This window comes from Condylura cristata, unplaced genomic scaffold (assembly GCF_000260355.1).
Source record: "Condylura cristata isolate star-nosed mole 26May11 unplaced genomic scaffold, ConCri1.0 scaffold00026, whole genome shotgun sequence".
In the NCBI taxonomy this organism is placed as follows: Eukaryota; Metazoa; Chordata; class Mammalia; order Eulipotyphla; family Talpidae; genus Condylura; species Condylura cristata.
This window is the reverse complement of record NW_004567127.1, coordinates 19,148,591-19,166,589: the sequence shown is the minus strand read 5'-3', so window position 1 is coordinate 19,166,589 and position 17,999 is coordinate 19,148,591. Positions and strand designations below refer to the sequence as shown.

Here is a 17,999-nt window from a genome sequence, read left to right as displayed (position 1 = left end):
CCTAGTTATGAAGGTACAATTAATTTATAGCGTTTTGATTTAGAATATATTCAATATTATGTTGCATAAATCATGAGGAATCACAAATTTGTACTTGTTTATGTATCCTCCATATAGGGTATGTCAAGTCTAGTTTGAATACTTTTGATATACTATAGTCACAGAAATATGCAATAAATGTAATTGTGTGAAAAGTGTTCAGGCAGTTTTAACTGTCAACCCCGGAGAAAGTGTAAATATGTGACAACATTATTACTGAATGAATTTATAGGTAGGACTTAACAATTATCTGCTTGGTTATTATTTGTCTTATTTCCACATAGTGTTTTAGTTTTAAAATAACCAATACATTGTTTTTTAGGGCCGTAGGTCTGGAAGGCCAGAATTCTCCAGCTTTTTTTATTGTAATGCAAAAGCAGCAGTGTGCAGATAGGAAATATGACAGGCAAACCAGTTAGAGGACAGGGGGAATAGAACAAGAAAAGGAAAGTTTATCATAAGTTTGGTGTTGAGAAAATTCTTTGTTTCATTTGATATTTGGTAGTTTACTAGGTACTATTTCAAAATTAACCCACTGAAATGTTTTCCTTCCACTTAAGAATATTTTTCAGTATTGGAAAACCGAAAAAAATAAGATGGTATAAGAGAAGTTTGTTTTTAGATTGATTTATATATATATAATTAAGTGCTAAGATTTCTTTAATTGATCAGCTAAACTATTTTAAATCAGAAACTTGTTTTAAGCAATCATTGCTTATATAATTTTCCCTAAAATAACTGCCTTTTGGCTTAAATTTTTTTTAAAGGAAACCTAGGGTATTTCAAAGTCTTTTTCACAGTCTTTGAGGATATGAGAAATGTTGTATTAGACCAGTGTTTTTGTATTTGACAGTGGTACCAGTAGACCTTTTTTCTAAGGGATGAGAAATTTCTTTCTATGATGTCAAGATCTAACCATTCATGAATAGTTGGTGCACACCAAATCAAAACTACGTAATATACAAAGCAGTGATTTTTTACTCTGTAATTACTTTGAATTTACAGGGGTTTCCTTGTCTTGTTTTTTAAAAGGTAGATTTATTGGCAATAACAAGTCCATGTTTTCTTTCTAAATGACTCATGAGCTTATAGACTTTTAGAGTCATTTTTGTAAGCTTTTCTCTGTAGAGTTTTCAGAGATTTTTCTAGTTTTTAAATGAAGTACATTTAATTTCAAATGTTTGGTTTCCTTTTTTAGATCCTTTGTGTATTTATTAAGTGGGTATATGAAATTTACTATTTATAGATAATAATAATTGCATATGAGGGTAAGTTTTGTATTGTGCATGAATAACTTAAAACAGAATATTATTTTTTAAAAAGAAATTTTTTATACCTCCAAATTAAAGGATAATGAACCATAAATTTATCTTCTCATTAATACAAAAACTAGGTTAGCCAAAAAAGTGAAATATTTGGTACTTCAGTTGTAATTATCTTAATGTTTTCTCTAAAACCTATCATATCAGAAACTGGAAAAATAATTTGCATTACTTAGAACTTTAGCTGGTGAAAACTGTCATAAAAGTTAAATTGAAATACTTTTTATTTCTTACCCTAGATATAATTTTTTTTTAGTAACATTTATAGAGACCATGAATGCCATTTAAAAATCTAGCCTTTTTCATCTCCTCACAGTGAATTTTGTCATAGCAAAATAAGTTACGATTTTTATTCTCTGAAACTACTGACAGTCTAAAGAATGTTAAGCATATTTGAAAATACAATGGATAGCAAATGTCATCTTCTCTTATCATAACCATTATTATATATGGCTAATTCATCAGAGATAAGGGGTAGATATTTTTGTTAGCTACTTATTAAAATTCATATTTGCTCTGTGAAATCCAATCTGATAATTCCCTGGGTCTAAAACATGATTTAGAAAACAAGGAAAAATAAAAATTTGAGGCAGCTAATCAAATGTAATTAAGTGTAAAGATTCATATTGTAAAAACTATTCTGGGTCAGAAGTGTGTGTGCTGAGTGTGTGTACATGTGTGTTTAGTTGGGATGCTAGATGCAAAGCCAGTTACAGAATTCCATACACACACACTTATATGTATGTAAACAGGATATAAGCTGTATGAGAACACTCTGGCCTTTTCTTATTTTCAGAAAGAATAAACTTTAACCAATTTTCTAAAAATTGGGATGTTTTTAGTCTTGCTTTTAGAACACATGAATTTCAGAAAACTAAAAAGGAGAGGCTGTGTCTTCAAAGTAAAATTAAATTATGTATTTGTATTTACTAGAGAAAAATATTTGGGTAACTTGAATCTTATGATTCATATATTTTGATTATAAAATGTTTTTAATATGTAATTTTTAAATGCCACTTTAAAGTAGAAATTTATCTTCACCAACACATAATCTATTTAAATCCAAAACAGTTTTTGAATTATAATATTCAAGTAATGATGTTTTGCTTAATGGATTGGAAAGTGTTGCATTTTAAGAAATAAGATTTCTTTTTAAATGGCTGAAATAAGATCTTTTATATTCAGCAATTCAAATATTCGTGTTTTGAGAATGAAGAGTTATATAAGTGCAATCCACTTATGTAAAAATCCCCATGTATGAAAGAAAAATATAATAACTAATAGAATGATTGCTATTTACTTTTGCGTTTTAGTTGCATGTAGAAAATATCTGCCCATTATCATCAGTGTTTTTTTTGCAAGTTATTTACTTTTTCAAATAATGTGCTTAAAATTGTTTTCCTGGCATAATTGTTTTGGTTGTGAAATGTACATGATTTTAAAATTATAGAAAGGTATAGGTTGTTGCATCTTCTATATTATGGTTTCATGTGAATAATTTACCATTTCTTTCTGTTTTCCATTGAACAATTCAGTGGTCGGTGAAGATGGTAAGCCTTATGTGCTGATCTATATCTACTGTGCCAACATTGAATAATCTCAAAAAATTGTTTGTTTATTTCAATACAAATAGGTACATCTCCACATTTTCACCTTGTATGTGTCATTTCCTTTTATAATTTAATCCATAGTCTAACATACGCCAGTACCTCTTGATGTCAAATTTTGAAAATAATGTGGTTAATTCTAATCAACTTATTAAGTTCTTAAATGTTACTGGGTAGAGTCCTTGTCATTATTAGAGAATAAAACTGTAGTTAAAATTATTTAAAAAATTACATGGGAGAACAAAAGTCCATGTTTTTACAGAAGGAAAATTTAACAAAAATGAATTCTCTTCACACTCTTTAAATAAAAAGAGCAGTTAAATTTGACTTGTAGTTTATCATAAGAGTCATTAAATTTCCAAAAAAAAAAAATTCCTACAAGTTTCATTAATGAGTCAGTGCTTGCTTTTGTGCTGGTGAACAAAGTGAAAGCACAAACATGTAACCTTAATATTGTGTGTGTGTGTGTGTGTGTGTGTGTGGTGTTCCTTTATACATTTATTTCAAATAATAGATTACATTGTGAAGACCCAACCCAAAAATTATTGTATGTTTGTATAGATTCTCATGTTTGGAGAATGGAATATTTCTGTAGTCTGGCCTTTCATAAACTACCTTTGTAGTAGAAGAGGTTGTGAAATTCCTCAGATGTTCTCTTTATATTCATGGAAATATATTGACTTTAGTTCTCATAGTCTATGAAAGAATGGGCTTTATGCCTATTGATACATTAGAAATGTAAGTGCCTAGGTACTTATTGTTAATAGATTTAAGGAAAAGGTTTGATTAGGAACAAGTGAATTACCTGGCAGATTTACCTATACGTGCTTGTAAGTTATTATAATACCACCAAAACCCACATTAAAATGCATTTCTTCACTAAGTCTTAAAAAACTTAGGAAGTGTTTTAAAAAATCTAAATTAGAAAGTTTTATCTTTGGCTACATATATAACTTAAAACCTGTACCCCAAATTAAATTGAATTTGACAGTTGTATTGACCAATAAGTTTAAAGGCACCTCATTTATTTATTTTAGGTCAGATTTGGTTTTTTTTCGAAGTGATTTTTAATTCTGGTGACTAGTAGATTAAAAAAAAACAAAAGTCACTTAGGAAAAATACCTTGCCTTTTTTAAAAGCCAGATTTGTTGAATGTGCATAATATACAGGCCTTTTGGGATTTATTTATTTGGGGATTGTATTAATTGAATGTTATATTTTATCATAACATCCTGAATAGGTTTTTCCTCACTTCTTTTAAAAAGTGGGGAATCATTCTTACTGATGGTGAAGTCAAAATATTTAGTCAGTGTTACAAGCATAGTAGCCAGTGTTACAAGCCTTACAGTAGCCTATAAGCATTTCAGAAAACAAGTTCAAAATCAGACGTACTTATTCTTAAAATCACCATTTTTAAAATTAAAGAATGATAGGTATCAATTTTGGGGTTTTATAAAAACATGTAAATATGGGTTACTTATGTAAATATGGGTTTATATTAAATGGAATCAGTAGTTGCTAGTATTGATTCTGTTGTATAATTTCTAATATCAAGTCATGTGATGTGATTTCACATTTGCGAGGAGAAAGTTTTTAGTTCAGAGACTTACATTTTTTAAAATGATGTTTCTTGAATATCAAAACATTACTTTTTTTCAAATATCAAGCATCAGTATTAAAGATTATATCTTTGTTTGGATTATAGCTTTCTTTCAGGAACAACTGAGGTATATTATTTGGTTGTGCAAAAGAATAATTGACAATAGACCCCTTATTGGAATATAATTTCTACTTAGATTTCACTCAGTGGATAGTTCTACCTTTTGATTTTTAAGGACTAAGTAGTGGTTTTCCAAAACATGAAATGTTCTAATAAATATAATCAAAGACTTTTATGCACTTTTAAAATACATTTCATTAATTATCTTGTCTTTTTGAGGTAAGTTGCGTATATAAACTCATATTTTCAGTCTGAACATTTATAATCTGTCATGGCAATGGTTTGATTTGGACATGTGTTAGTATGTTATATATATAAAATAGTAATTTGCATAGATGAGAAATGTTACGTGTTTCCATTTTGTTGTTGTTGCTGTAAGAAGATTCATGTGTATTTTTAAAACTCTGAGAACATCTGAACATAATGTTGATACTGGTCATCACCAATTACCTGTATTTGCTGATATTTTTACCTATTTTATTTCATGATTTTATACCCTAACTGGAATTTGAACTTGTCTATATAATCATTTTAATTAACATATAGATATTTATGTAGGTTGCTTTTTTTTAAAAAGGGGTGTTTGGGGCTAATTTTAAATTAGACTGAAGTTTGATATAATACTTTATAATGGGTATATTTTAAAAATAAAATATCCAGAAAGTGATTTTTTTTAATGATTTAGATTCTCTTTTCAGGGCCCAGCACTGGAAGATTTCAGTCATCTACCACCAGAACAGAGACGTAAAAAACTACAGCAACGTATTGATGAACTTAACAGAGAGCTACAAAAAGAATCAGACCAAAAGTATTTTTACATTAAGTCCTCTCTACTTTTATTCCTACTAGGGTCTGCTTTGAATTGTGTACTTAAATATATTGTATAAAAAGACTTATAGATCATAAATAGATCCTAATTGAAACATCTTTTGCATGAAAAATACACTTCTGAACTTGGATTTTACAGTTGTGGTGTCATGGTAAAAATGAAATGTGAGAGTGATTTTTAGGTTGCAGCTTATTGGATGCTAACAGTTTAATTTTTTTTTGCCTTCCATGAATTTTCAAAATAGTTTGATTTCATTAGCAAGAGTAGTTTTACCAACCCTAACCGTCTCTTAAAATTTTTATTTTACTTTGGTTTATAAATGAAGTGTAATAGAAATTGGAGGCTATAATTTTGTTAGCAAAATATGTTGCCAAACAGTGCTTGATTATTTAAAACTTGAGATTCACTCACTCAGTTTTAATTTTTTTCCCTCAATTTTACAAAGTTTCCTTAAGTTCGTCTTCGTTTTAATGGACATAGTTATGATGAAGTTATTACAATGGTTTGATGACTTGCTATCTACTTTTATACTGAATGTGAAGTTGGAGCTTAAAACTGGCATACATGATGAAAGTTTTGATAGTAAGATTTGTGCATCAAATGGGATGGGGTGCTCAGTCGTACATGAAATATTTCATATAGTTGATTGTTACTAATTTGTTAATTATATCTTGTAAAGTCACTGTGAACACTGAATTAGCATATATTGAAATGGTAAACACAGGGCTGGGCTCCACTTTAGGCTCCGGTCACAAAACTTTCATCAGTCAGCGCGTAATTTTGTTTTATGTGTGTTTCTGTTTAAAGGTACATAATATTTAATATAGTTGAATTATAAACCTGAACTAAGGGCCAATAGCACTATAACTCATGTCTGAACAAAACTTACATAACACATGTATTTTCTGTAAGGCATCTCACAGCCTTTGTGAGCTTAGAGCACTAGACAGTGGTTTAGCACTATCAAAGAAGAGACATACAAAGAAAAAGTAAAAAAGAAAACATGGCAGTAAACAGATTATGAAAAGGATATTTGTTGAAAGTTTTAGAGATGTTAGAGCCTCTCATTTGACCTTAGCTGAGAAAGCACTTTTATACATTAGAAGACTGATTTTTTTTTACCACTGCCCATGTCTATAGGTGCCATAAGTACTCATTTTGAGGTTATAAATAATTTTAATGAGTAGGCAGTTCATAGAAATGAAATCAGCAAACATTGAGAATCAACTGTATTAGTATAATTTTTATTTGTTGTGTAGAAGAAGTGGGGTTTGGGTCAGAAGAAGGAGGGGTAGAGGATCCATAAGATAAAGAGCAGAGGAGTAGAACAGGTGGATTTACTGAAATAAACTGCTGAAAGGAGCAGCAGGCCGGACAGGAGAGGTTTGCTGCCCTATGTATTGATAATGCTGAGATTTATATCCATAGGCTGTCAGGGATGCCCTAGTATAACTTCTCAACATTAAAATATTTATTTGATGGACATGTAAGTAACCTCTGGAAAAATTATGAAAGACCCCTCATATGTAGGGCTTACCATATATGAGTATATCAGGACTATATATTGATGATGAAATGGAATAAAACAAAGGTATACATTGAACTTGGGGGAAAGTACGACTCAGTTTCTACACAAGTTGCATTATAGCTTCTAGCAGATACACAAATAAGATTATATGGAACCTAGAGGAGAAAATAATGAGTTCTTACAGGGATAAAGAAAAACTTCACTGGAGATGAATTGGTAGAAGAGGGAGGGTAGCAAACTAATATTTATTGAGGGGTCATTTTTGTATCAGGTATGAAGTTTGACATTTCACATAATATCATTGATTTCCTTAGTATCTCTGCGGTTCTATTCCTACATTATAGATGAAGAAACTGTCAAATGATTTGTCTAAGATTAGATGGTAAATGTCATACTTGATATCCGAATACTACCTTGTTTGTTCCCAAAGCAATGGAATTAGACCTTGATAGGAGAGTAGAGTTGTTGATTATACTAGAAAATTAAGCAGTAAGGGACTAGTAAAAACACTTAAGGAAAATAAGGATAAAAGCACAGTAACATGACTGTTCTTGCCATGTCTAGGAATTTATGTAGGCTAGGGGGAGTTGACTACAGATTTTGTGGAATATATAATAATAGTAGTGACAGTGATGAAAATGTATGGGATAAATTATGGAAAGTCTGGGTTTTTTCTTGTATAATTCTATAGTTATTAGAGACTCATCAAAAAATCACTGGAAGAAAGAGGTACTATTATGTTTGTATTGTAAAGAAAGTTGTATAGTATAGTTGAATAGTTGAAAACTGTGTGAAGAGTATATTATATAGGAAATACATTGTCAGGGAAATCAGTAAGGTAGGCCCTGCCTTTATAGTATCCAGGTAAGAGATGCAGAGGGTCTGAATTAAGACTTGGGAATAGAAAGGAAGACTAGATTTAAAAATCATTTCAAAGGCTAAGTAGGTCAGCATTTTGACTTGGTTGAATGTCTGAGAAGAGAAAAATAGAGGCATTGAAAAAATTAGTCTTGTAGTTCAAAAGAATGATAGACTTAATTGAAACAGTAAAGAAACAGTTAATTTGGGTCAAAAACAATAGTTTTATGTATGTTGAAAAATATGAAAAATCCACACAGAAATAGTTTATTTTGGAAATTAGATCTTGAATTTAGGGCTGGATATATATTTTTGAGAATTATATGAAGCTAGTGATATTAAAATAATACCAGTTATATCTCAAAACTGGAGGGGGAGGGAATGAGTTCATCCTCATAAAGGAAGAATGTAGGGTGAGATAAGAAGAAATGTTTGTCATTCTATGTATCACACATACACAGAGGAGCCAGTGAAGGAGTTAAAAAACAGTAGAGATGAGAAGGGAATACAAAATGTACTTTCCAGAAGATAAAGAAGGAAGAGATTTAAGGAGTGCTAGTCAATAATGCCAGATGTAAGAGAGTGAAGGAGAGCTGATTGAGGCAGAGCTGACTGTAGTGTGATAAGAGAAGTGAAGAGGAGATGAATGACTTAATTTTGAGGGCAGGGGGACAGGTGAAAGATGGCATTCCTATTTCTAGCATAATGAGTAGGAGGAGGAGGATGCTGTGAACTAAGATAAGGAACACTAGTGGAATATTACAGCCCTTGATTAAAAGGAGATGTATCTATATAGGAATAAGAAATGAGATGTGAAATATCTTTTTAATATTCCAAATGTTTTAAAAAGACTACATTATCAGCTCTACATTACCAACTGTATATTATCTTTAATCATGTAGCATTTTACTAAACTTAGATACAACTCTAAGATTAGGCTACACGCTCAAGTTAGATGAAATTCTGTATCTGGTAACTTATGAAATCTATTTAATTCTGTGATGATTTTATTTTCAGAGAAGCGCTAAACAAAATGAAAGATGTGTATGAGAAAAATCCACAAATGGGGGATCCAGGGAGTTTGCAACCTAAATTAGCAGAAACTATGAATAACATTGACCGCCTGAGAATGGAAATTCACAAGAATGAGGTAATTTGTAATTTAGCAGTTGTCTAAGGTAATTCATTATTATAAACTTGATTATAATTAGTTTTTGCTGGGATTATCTTCAAATATTTGATTTTTGGATTTATGACTTAAAAGTGAGATATCATAGTATATATAAGCTTTAGAATTTGTTGATTTTCTTTTTTGTTTAAAGCTACATTTATACTATTAGCCACAAAGTTGTTCACTAGCAATTGGAATTATATGATCATAAAATCTTTTTTTAATGATTTATTTATTTATGCATACAGAACTGGGGTACAAGCCAGAGTTGCAGGGGTGGTGAGAGGATTCATAAGAGTTGGTGGTGGTGGGGGGAGCAGAACAGGCAGATTGAGAAGTACACTGCTGAGGGGAGCAGCAGGCAAGACAGGAGAAGTCTGCCACGCCATGTACATATGTCACCTCCCGGGCTGGGGATTGAATTCTCACACAGTGGCTGCAGCTGCGGCCATCTTTGCAGTGCTGTGCCTCAACCTGTTGTGCTACCCAGGAGGGTCCTAATCATAAAATCTTAAAGTACATTTTGAATGTAGAACATCTCATGAGCTTTTAAAAATATTTGTTAAGCTCAATTTTACTTATTTATCCCCCAAGGCCTGGCTTTCTGAAGTTGAAGGCAAAACAGGTGGGAGAGGAGACAGAAGACATAGCAGTGACATAAATCATCTTGTAACGCAAGGACGAGAAAGGTCATTTTCTTGTACTTTATATGTATAATGTTGTCTTTTATCTAAAATTTCTGCTGTAATTGTCTTAAGCATCATACCGTTTGTCTTTTTTTCTATTTCTTTATAATTGCTGTAGGTAAAGTGTGAGATTTCATATTGCTACTCAGTTCCATTATGTTATGCATCTGAAAATGGAAAATTCTTAACAGTTAACAGTTTGGGAGGATAACTTCCTCAGGTCTGGGAAGATTTCCTTAGGGTTTAGATGGAGCTTGGTAGCTTATGCTAAAGAAATATTTAGCTGCCAAATTGTTCAAAAATTTATGAAGAAAAAAATGTGTACTTAATTTGACCACAGCTTCCAAAAGTCATTTTGCTGTTTTCATACTATTTGTGGCATTTTTTTTCTCTCATGATGTTTTTTCCCTCATAATCCAGCAAATTAGTATTCACATTAGAGAAGAATTTGAAAGATCTAGTATTATAATAAATTGCATGCAATTTGCACAAGTTCATTTAAAAAATTTTATTTTTAAGATTTATTTGTGCATACAGAACTGGGGTATAGGCCAGAGGTATAGGGGCAGTGAAAGGATTCACCAGAGACAGAGTAGGAAGCAGAAAAGGCAGATCAATGAAGTACACTATTGAGGGGAGCAGTGGGTGAGACAGGAGAGGTCTGCTGCACCATGTGGATCACCTCTGGGGCAGGGGTGAAACTTGCTGTGAAGCGGCTGTGGCTAGTTGTAGTGCTGCGTCCTAACCTGTTGCACCACCAGGGAGGGCTACAGGTTCATTTTTTTTTTAGATTGATTTATTTATGCATATAGAACTGGGGTACAGGTCAGAGGTACAGGGGCTGTGAGAGGATTCACCAGAGACAGAATGGGGAGCAGAACAGGCCGATTGACGAAGTACACTGCTGAGGGGAGCAGCAGGCGGGTCAGGAGAGGTCTGCTGCACCATGTGGGTCACCTCCAGGACAGGCGGGGAAGTGGCTTTAGCATCCTAGTGCTGTGCTTTAACCCGCTGCACACCAGGGAGGGCCCACACAGGTTCATTTTTAATGCTTTTCAGTTTCCTAAGAGACAGAGATTACAATACCCACCATACAGGATGTTTCATACATTATAAATAAAAGAGCTAGTATTAAAATACCTGGTTACAGTACTTGCTTGACAAATGTTAGTTTTCCTTCTCTTCCTTTCTGTTATCAATGAAATACACTGTTCTTTTGTTGTTGTTGTTTTACATTTTAAAAGGACAGGCTTATTAGGAGAAAGAGAAAGAAAAAGTCACCTGTATAGTCACAGGCAGGCGGGAGACCTGAGTTTTGCCAGTACCTGGTTTTTGTTATTAAGTAATACCTATGTTAGAATAATGTAGTCTCTCTGGTTTGTATTATTTAAGAACATGGGCTTTCAGGCATACTGAAAGTGCTGCTAAGTCTGATCATGTAGATTTTCCCTTACTAAAATCTTACTCAGTCATTTGACTCCTTAGCAAAATTATTAACACTTTTCTGTCTTGTTTAAAAAAATTTTAGAAAAACTTAGTAGATTACTTGCTCTTTCAGATTTTCTGCTACTAACTTCCCTGTTAACAAGATTAGTTGGAATTGATCTTCAGTGACTTTTTTTCTGAGCTGGCATAAACAAAATCAGGATTTTATCAGTTGACTTCAGGGAGTGCTTGATCTCTAGGAGCTCAGATTATATCCCCAGGCTTCAGTTTGTCGCCCTTTCACAGTTCTGCCTTCTATTGTTGGCTTCATTTTAAGATTCCATATGGTAATTTCCCAAAGGTCCAGGCTCCTATTCCTCAGGGTCAAGTCCAGTGGGAAAGGAGAGCTTGTCCTCCAGTAGTCCCAAGCTGAAATCTTTTGCATTTCTTGCATCTGATTGGGTTATAGGTCTACTCATAAATTCCAGCTGTGCAGATGTTTTGCTAACATGGATCTTACAGAAATGGGGCGAGCAATTCCACTTGAAGCCTCTGAACTGGACATGGGCCCGGGCAGTTCTATCTCTTAAGGGATAGTAGGATTCTTTTGCCAAAAGAGGGTGTGATGAATCTGGGATTATGTAAGACAAGTGCTGTCCTCCATATTTTTCCATTTTATCTTTGGATCTAGTTATACACATGTTTATTGAATACATGCTATGATCTTAGAATATTATCATCTTAGGATTTTTGAATTTCAGGAAATTCAACAAAAATACATTTATTTTAGAAATAAAAATAAATATACAATGTTCAAGAACATATAAAAGATAAATTTTGTAACACTGTCACTGATAGTTGATATGCTGAATTGATCCTGAGATCAGTTTATAGATAACATAAAATGTTGCCATGTTTGTGATACCTGATCAGAGATAATTTTGTTTTACAGCCCTGAGGGAAGTTACACTGATGATGCAAATCAAGAGGTCCGTGGGCCACCCCAACAGCATAGTCACCACAATGAATTTGATGATGAATTTGAAGATGATGATCCTTTGCCTGCTATTGGACACTGCAAGGCCATCTACCCTTTTGATGGTACGATTTTCTTAATATATTTTATTTGGTAAAATTGATTATTGAAATTCTACATATATCAAGTCATACATTTTAGTGTCCTCAGGTAAATAATATAGAAATTTACAATCCCAGTGCAATAGCATAAATAGATTTTTCTTCATATGTGAACTTGAAAAAAAGTTTTAACATTTTAATATCATTTATTATTTAAATCATCAACTTTGAGTAATACAGAATTCACCCTAGAGATCCTACTCACTTTACATGTACTTAATATAGTTGAATCACTTTAAGCATTTAGTCCAACCCAGGAATTCAGATGTCACACTATGTTCTTCCTTGCAACTTGCTAACACTGAGAGATAGGTATAGGCAAATGGCATAGCTAAATGCCACCACCATATCCTGAATTTCCAGCCACATTTTCAGGTGGTTGGAAAAGTGGGAGCTTGCAACTATGCTGTCTTTTTCCTGGTGATAGTTGAGGAACAAATTTTGTGAACAGAGGAAGGCATTCTTGTAACCTTCTTAGAGATTTTTAGTCAGCTTTCTCTCTTTTGGACTATGAAAAATCCTTTTCCTTAACTCACAGAGAAGCAGAATAATAACAAGACAGGTGAGTTCTGGACAAATGCCAAATGATTTAAGATCCTCTTGTTTTTGTTTTAAAATGGATTAAGGTTTTTATTCCTCATTCTGAAAAAAATACATTAAGATCCTGGTGTAATGGAATCTGAAGCAATAAGGAGGAATTTAGCATATGCTAAATAAAGATGCATTTGTGAAAATTGTTATTTCTAACAGTTTTGGGAATGGGAAGAAAAGGAGCTCTGAGGTTTTGAAGGATGTTTATGCTTTGTGACTGTGACCACTCTGCTTCTGCGGGAGTTGAATTCGTATTTTTCTCTGTTCTCTCTTTAAACTGTATTCTTTCTTCCCAGCCTCACACAATTACTATTTTCCTGATCCATAAATTTTTATAGCATCACTTAAATTTGGGCAAAGAGCTGGAATAGTGAAATGGGAGCACCCTGTCAAATCAAAAAAATGTCACTGTGGCTCAGAACCATTTATGTGAACCTCTGCCTTACACCTGCTCTATGCAGGTGATATTGAGGCCGACCTTGCTGGGCTTTTGTCCAGCTCAAATAAGATAATGTATATGAAAGAGCTCTGGGTGAGCAACAAAGCATCCATGAGCTCATAGTACATTGAAATCTAATAGAATTTCATGTTATTTTGTGTATTGTATTTGTAACTTTTATTTGTAATTGCTGATGTGCTTGAATTACACTTATACTATGAAAATTCTCATTTAGGACATAATGAAGGCACTCTGGCAATGAAGGAAGGTGAAGTCCTATACATTATTGAGGAGGACAAAGGTGATGGGTGGACAAGAGCTCGGAGACAGAACGGTGAAGAAGGCTACGTTCCCACATCATACATAGATGTAACTCTAGAGAAAAACAGTAAAGGTGCAGTAACTTACATCTAAACTAACCAGGCAGCTTTGTGACATGTATGGAATAGGAATGACAACTTAAAATGAAAACACATTCAGTGGGTAGAGAAACACAAGAAAACTTAAGAGCACCTAAGATTTATTGTTCACTATGTGAGCTGAGTGTAGGCTCGATCTTAGAGATGTGAATAGTACCACAGAAACTGTTGTCTTGATGCTTTACCATTTGAGTGATGTTGGTGTGAAGCATAATTGATGCCTTTTGCTTTATGTTCTGCTTAAGTCTGTGTGAAAGGTTTGTGTTTTTCTGCCTTATAAATCACAGAATTTGATCAGTTGGGCAGAAATCTATAGGTTAAACTCTTGCTGCCTCCCCACCACACCTATTTTACTTCAGAAAACAGTAATTATAGTGAATTCAAATAAGTAAAACTACTCTGAAATGCTATAGAAAGCTGGCTCCCCAAGGAATGACTTGGTGTAGAAGTTTCAGTTGCAGCTATAATTTCCAGGAAGGAAAGTAATAGTTGGCTAGTTAGAACAAATAAGAATGTAATCATTTCATCTTCCTCCCTATCCTATACTTTGTTTTTTTTAAAGAAGACAAGTATCTAGTACATACATAATTTGTGTAAGTGGTAGATTAGTCAAAAGTCCTGCAGAATCAACCTAGTCTAGTTTTAAATGATTAAGGCAGCTTTCTTTTGAGACCAGGAAGTATTTTTAAGATCACGAATAATTTTCAATAACATACAAGCTTCTTTCCAAATTAATGCCTTTATTTTTATCTTGAAAATGTCTTTGGGGAAATAATACTTCAGCCACTGTTAATCATTTATACATAGGAAGTAGATTCTAAATAAAGCAAAAGGAAATCTAGAATGGAGAAGTACTGGCACATTTGAGCAGGAAAAAAATAGATTTTTGTGACTTAACTGGGCAGAGGAACATTGCTACCACTTAGGTACTTCCTCATTTTAATTGGATAACCAGTCATTAGGAAAGCGCCCTTTCCAGTTAATTTTTTTTTTTAAGATTTATTTATTTACTCATACAGAACTGGGGTACAGGCCAGAGATGTGGAGGGTGAGAGTATTCACCAGGGATAGAGTGGGGAGCAGAACAGGCAGATTGACGAAGTACACTGCTGAGGGGAGCAGTGGGCGAGAGGTCTGTCACGCCATGTGGATCTCCTCCGGGGCAGGCGGGAATCGAACTCATGCGGAAGAGGCTTAAGCTTCTTAGTGCTGTGCTTTAACCCGCTGCGCCACCAGGGAGGGCCCTCCAGTTAATTTTAATGAACATTTGTTGGAAATCTATACAATCAGAAATTGTGCAGTTCCAGTTGTATGGGAAAGTGAGAAAGCAATTAAGAAACTGGTCCTTAATTTTGCTGTTCCAAGTTTTTCTGGTGTTTTCAATGACTAACAATAAGAAATGATTTTAGAGACTTGGGATGGACACTTAAACTGAACACCACTTTTGGTGTACCAAAGGTCTTCAGTAATTGTTCTTTTCTTTTTCCTCCTGGACTACAGGTTCCTGAAGAGGGTTTCTGAGGAAATGGGCAAGATGTTGAAGGAGGTTACATGCAGCTGCTTTTAGGGGGAGGGTATAGAGTTGTCAGGCTCAAACAGAGTGAGAGAAGCAAGTTGCATGAGTTGCATGCAGACATGATTATTTTTTTACTAACTTCATAAGCATTTCCATACAGTTTTAAAAAAACCATTATAATACAAATCCTTAATTTTTTCATTCACATTTATTCACATGAAGGAGAAAAAGCCAACAATGGCTAACCCTTTTTCTGTTTACTGATATCTGAATCAGAAAGAATGCAGAGCTGTCATTAAATTTGTTTTACATTTGATGGTCTAAACAGAACTGTCTCCATCTCAGCTCTGCATTATTGGCTTTTAGACCCACTGTTTGTGAGAATCCTTACCATGACCCTTTGTCAGAGTCTGCCTGCGCCACCTCTGTGCTTGCTTAAACATCCTGTTGCATGTGTAGACTGACTGGGCTAGATTTTTCAGGCATGTCTTTATAATCCCTTGTTCCTGTCAAAGCCTTTGTTTTGTTTTACATTTGTAGTGCAAACACTTTGTCAAACATTTCCAGCACTAATGTTTTCATCCTAGTATTTGTGTATGCTGCTATAACTTCCCCACTACCAAACATTCCAGTTTTGGCATTTTGAAGAAGTAGTTTGTAAACCTGAAGTATTTATGATAAGAAAAAGAAAACATCTCTGCTCTAGCCTACAGCCCAATTGAAAGAACTCTTTGAAATGTGATACATCTTCAGCACCTCAGTCTGGGAAGAATCTATAATCAGCACTGAAATCCTGGCATAATAAACACAGAAGATACTCACCACCTCAAGACAAAGGACTGTTGTCAAAAGTCAGCTGCTTCCATTCAAATGCTGCCTTAAACTAGAGTGCCTAAATCTGTTGATTGCCAACACTACCACTACAGTACCCCACAAAGGGCTTTATGTGTCAGCTCAGTGCGACCTCCTTTAGCTTGGCAGTGCCGCCACAGCTGCCAGTGCAGCCTTGGTAGGTGGCTTCTAAGAGCTCTACTGTGTTTGATGGTGCATCTTCAAGTTTATGCATCAAACTGTAAAGACATGTTTGAGTTCATTTTACTTCGTGTTTTTATGGGAAATCTTATGGGGTCCCCCGCCTCTTATTGCTCCCCATTGTCTTCTAATTTGGGGTTCTCATTTGATTATTACAATGATAGTCTGTTTCCAAGTAATGCTTTTGTTTGAACCAGTTAAAATTTAGTGAAACTTTGTAATGATCTTCGTGCACTTTTACTTGTAAAATGGAAATTTCTGTATGTTTATACTTGTAAATATAATTGTCATTAGTGCCCCTATTGCTTATGTCCTGCCTCACATTTGTGATTCTGTTAATGACTTGTATCTTAACTAATTTCTTAGTGGTGTTTAATAGGGAGAGATGGGTGGGGGTGGGGGGGATTTGTACCATGGAATCTTCATTCATTTGGTTCTTTGCTGTTTTGAGAGGAGAAAGAGAATGTGAAATGGTCTGTGTATTATTGGATTTTAAGCAATATTTTAGCTGCCGTGTGACCGCTTGAATAAATTTTTCCCAGTGTTATTTGACTCATACTACCAGTTATACTAAAGCTGAATGACAATTGTGTGAAAGTTAATGCCTTCATAAGATCAAGTATGCCCGTTACACAGCTGATATGTAGTGTGTTGCCTTTGAGGCTAGTAAACGATAAAGTTTAGGTTTTGAATCTCGTTACAGGGTTATTTATATAATGTGACATTATTCAATTCTGACAGACTACATAAAGTAGTTTTAAAATCTAGTGCTATTTTTATTTTAAAGGTTAGCAATGAGGAGGAAATGTCATCTGGCTGTGTTTGTCGTCTTCTGTACAAAACCTGAAGTGCTTCTGTTTTTCTGGCTAACAGCCACAGGCACAGAGGGCAAAGCTTAAGGCTTTCTTGTAAGGACTGACTGTTCTTTTCAAGCTACTGTTTGTTTTTCTAAAACCAGGACTTGCTTCCGTAGGAGGCAAGTTCCTTCATGTGGAATAGTGCAACCTGTATATGGGTTATTACAATAGGAAAGACATTTGTACTTGCACAGTTTAAATCATTCTTAAATTTTGAACATGTGAATTGTCCAAAAGAAATCTTTAATTTTTTGGTAATTTTTACTCTGTGCACATTTGATTTCTTAATGGTAAATGCTTTGTTTAAGATAGTGTTCTCTGTTGAGAATATTTTCATGGAATAAAACAGTCTTTTCATGGTCAGTTAAGATGTATAGTGTGTGATCTCTTATTGCTATGTGAACAAAGAGATAATGATGGTTTTGTTCAATTTTAGATAATGCAAAGTAAATGACAAAGTAATTCCATATGTGGAAGCATGGGTGTTGGGTAACCTTGTTTGCAAAGCAGTTTTGGAAATTGTATACTAATTCCCATTTATCTCAGTTTTTTTTTTTTTTTCCAAAAAGGAAACCTGCTTCCTTACAGTGAGTTTATATTGTTTGTAAAATAATTTGAATTTTTTTAAAGATCTTGTTCTAGTGAGCTGTATTGTACAGATTTTGCTTTTATATCACCCATAAGAATTACTCCTGTACCATGTAGATTGATCAAGCTGTGTCTTTATGGTATTTCAACGCATAGAAAGAATGTTTGCTAGAATTACTTATATCTGTATTTTTAGGAGTTCTTCATTCCTGAAGTTTGAGCTTTAAAAAGGCAA

The 17,999-nt window shown here is 33.7% G+C and overlaps 1 protein-coding gene across 4 annotated transcripts in view; it reads left to right on the top strand.

Annotated features, from left to right (window-relative positions):
- FNBP1L (formin binding protein 1-like) overlaps positions 1–17,544 on the top strand; it is a 75,326-nt gene extending 57,782 nt beyond the window's left edge. The window contains exons 10-16 of one of the 4 annotated variants that reach the window (XM_012730185.1): positions 2,897–2,911; positions 5,387–5,496; positions 8,921–9,053; positions 9,669–9,763; positions 12,138–12,286; positions 13,588–13,746; positions 15,272–17,536. In XM_012730185.1, coding sequence (XP_012585639.1) covers positions 2,897–2,911; positions 5,387–5,496; positions 8,921–9,053; positions 9,669–9,763; positions 12,138–12,286; positions 13,588–13,746; positions 15,272–15,279 — 669 coding nt within the window. In that variant the 3' untranslated portion in view covers positions 15,280–17,536. Of the gene's footprint in view, positions 1–2,896; positions 2,912–5,386; positions 5,497–8,920; positions 9,054–9,668; positions 9,764–12,137; positions 12,287–13,587; positions 14,811–15,271 lie in introns of those variants that run through there. The other 3 variants (XM_004689769.2, XM_012730184.1, XM_012730186.1) reach the window with 3 other exon arrangements.
- Positions 17,545–17,999: the final 455 nt, after the last annotated feature.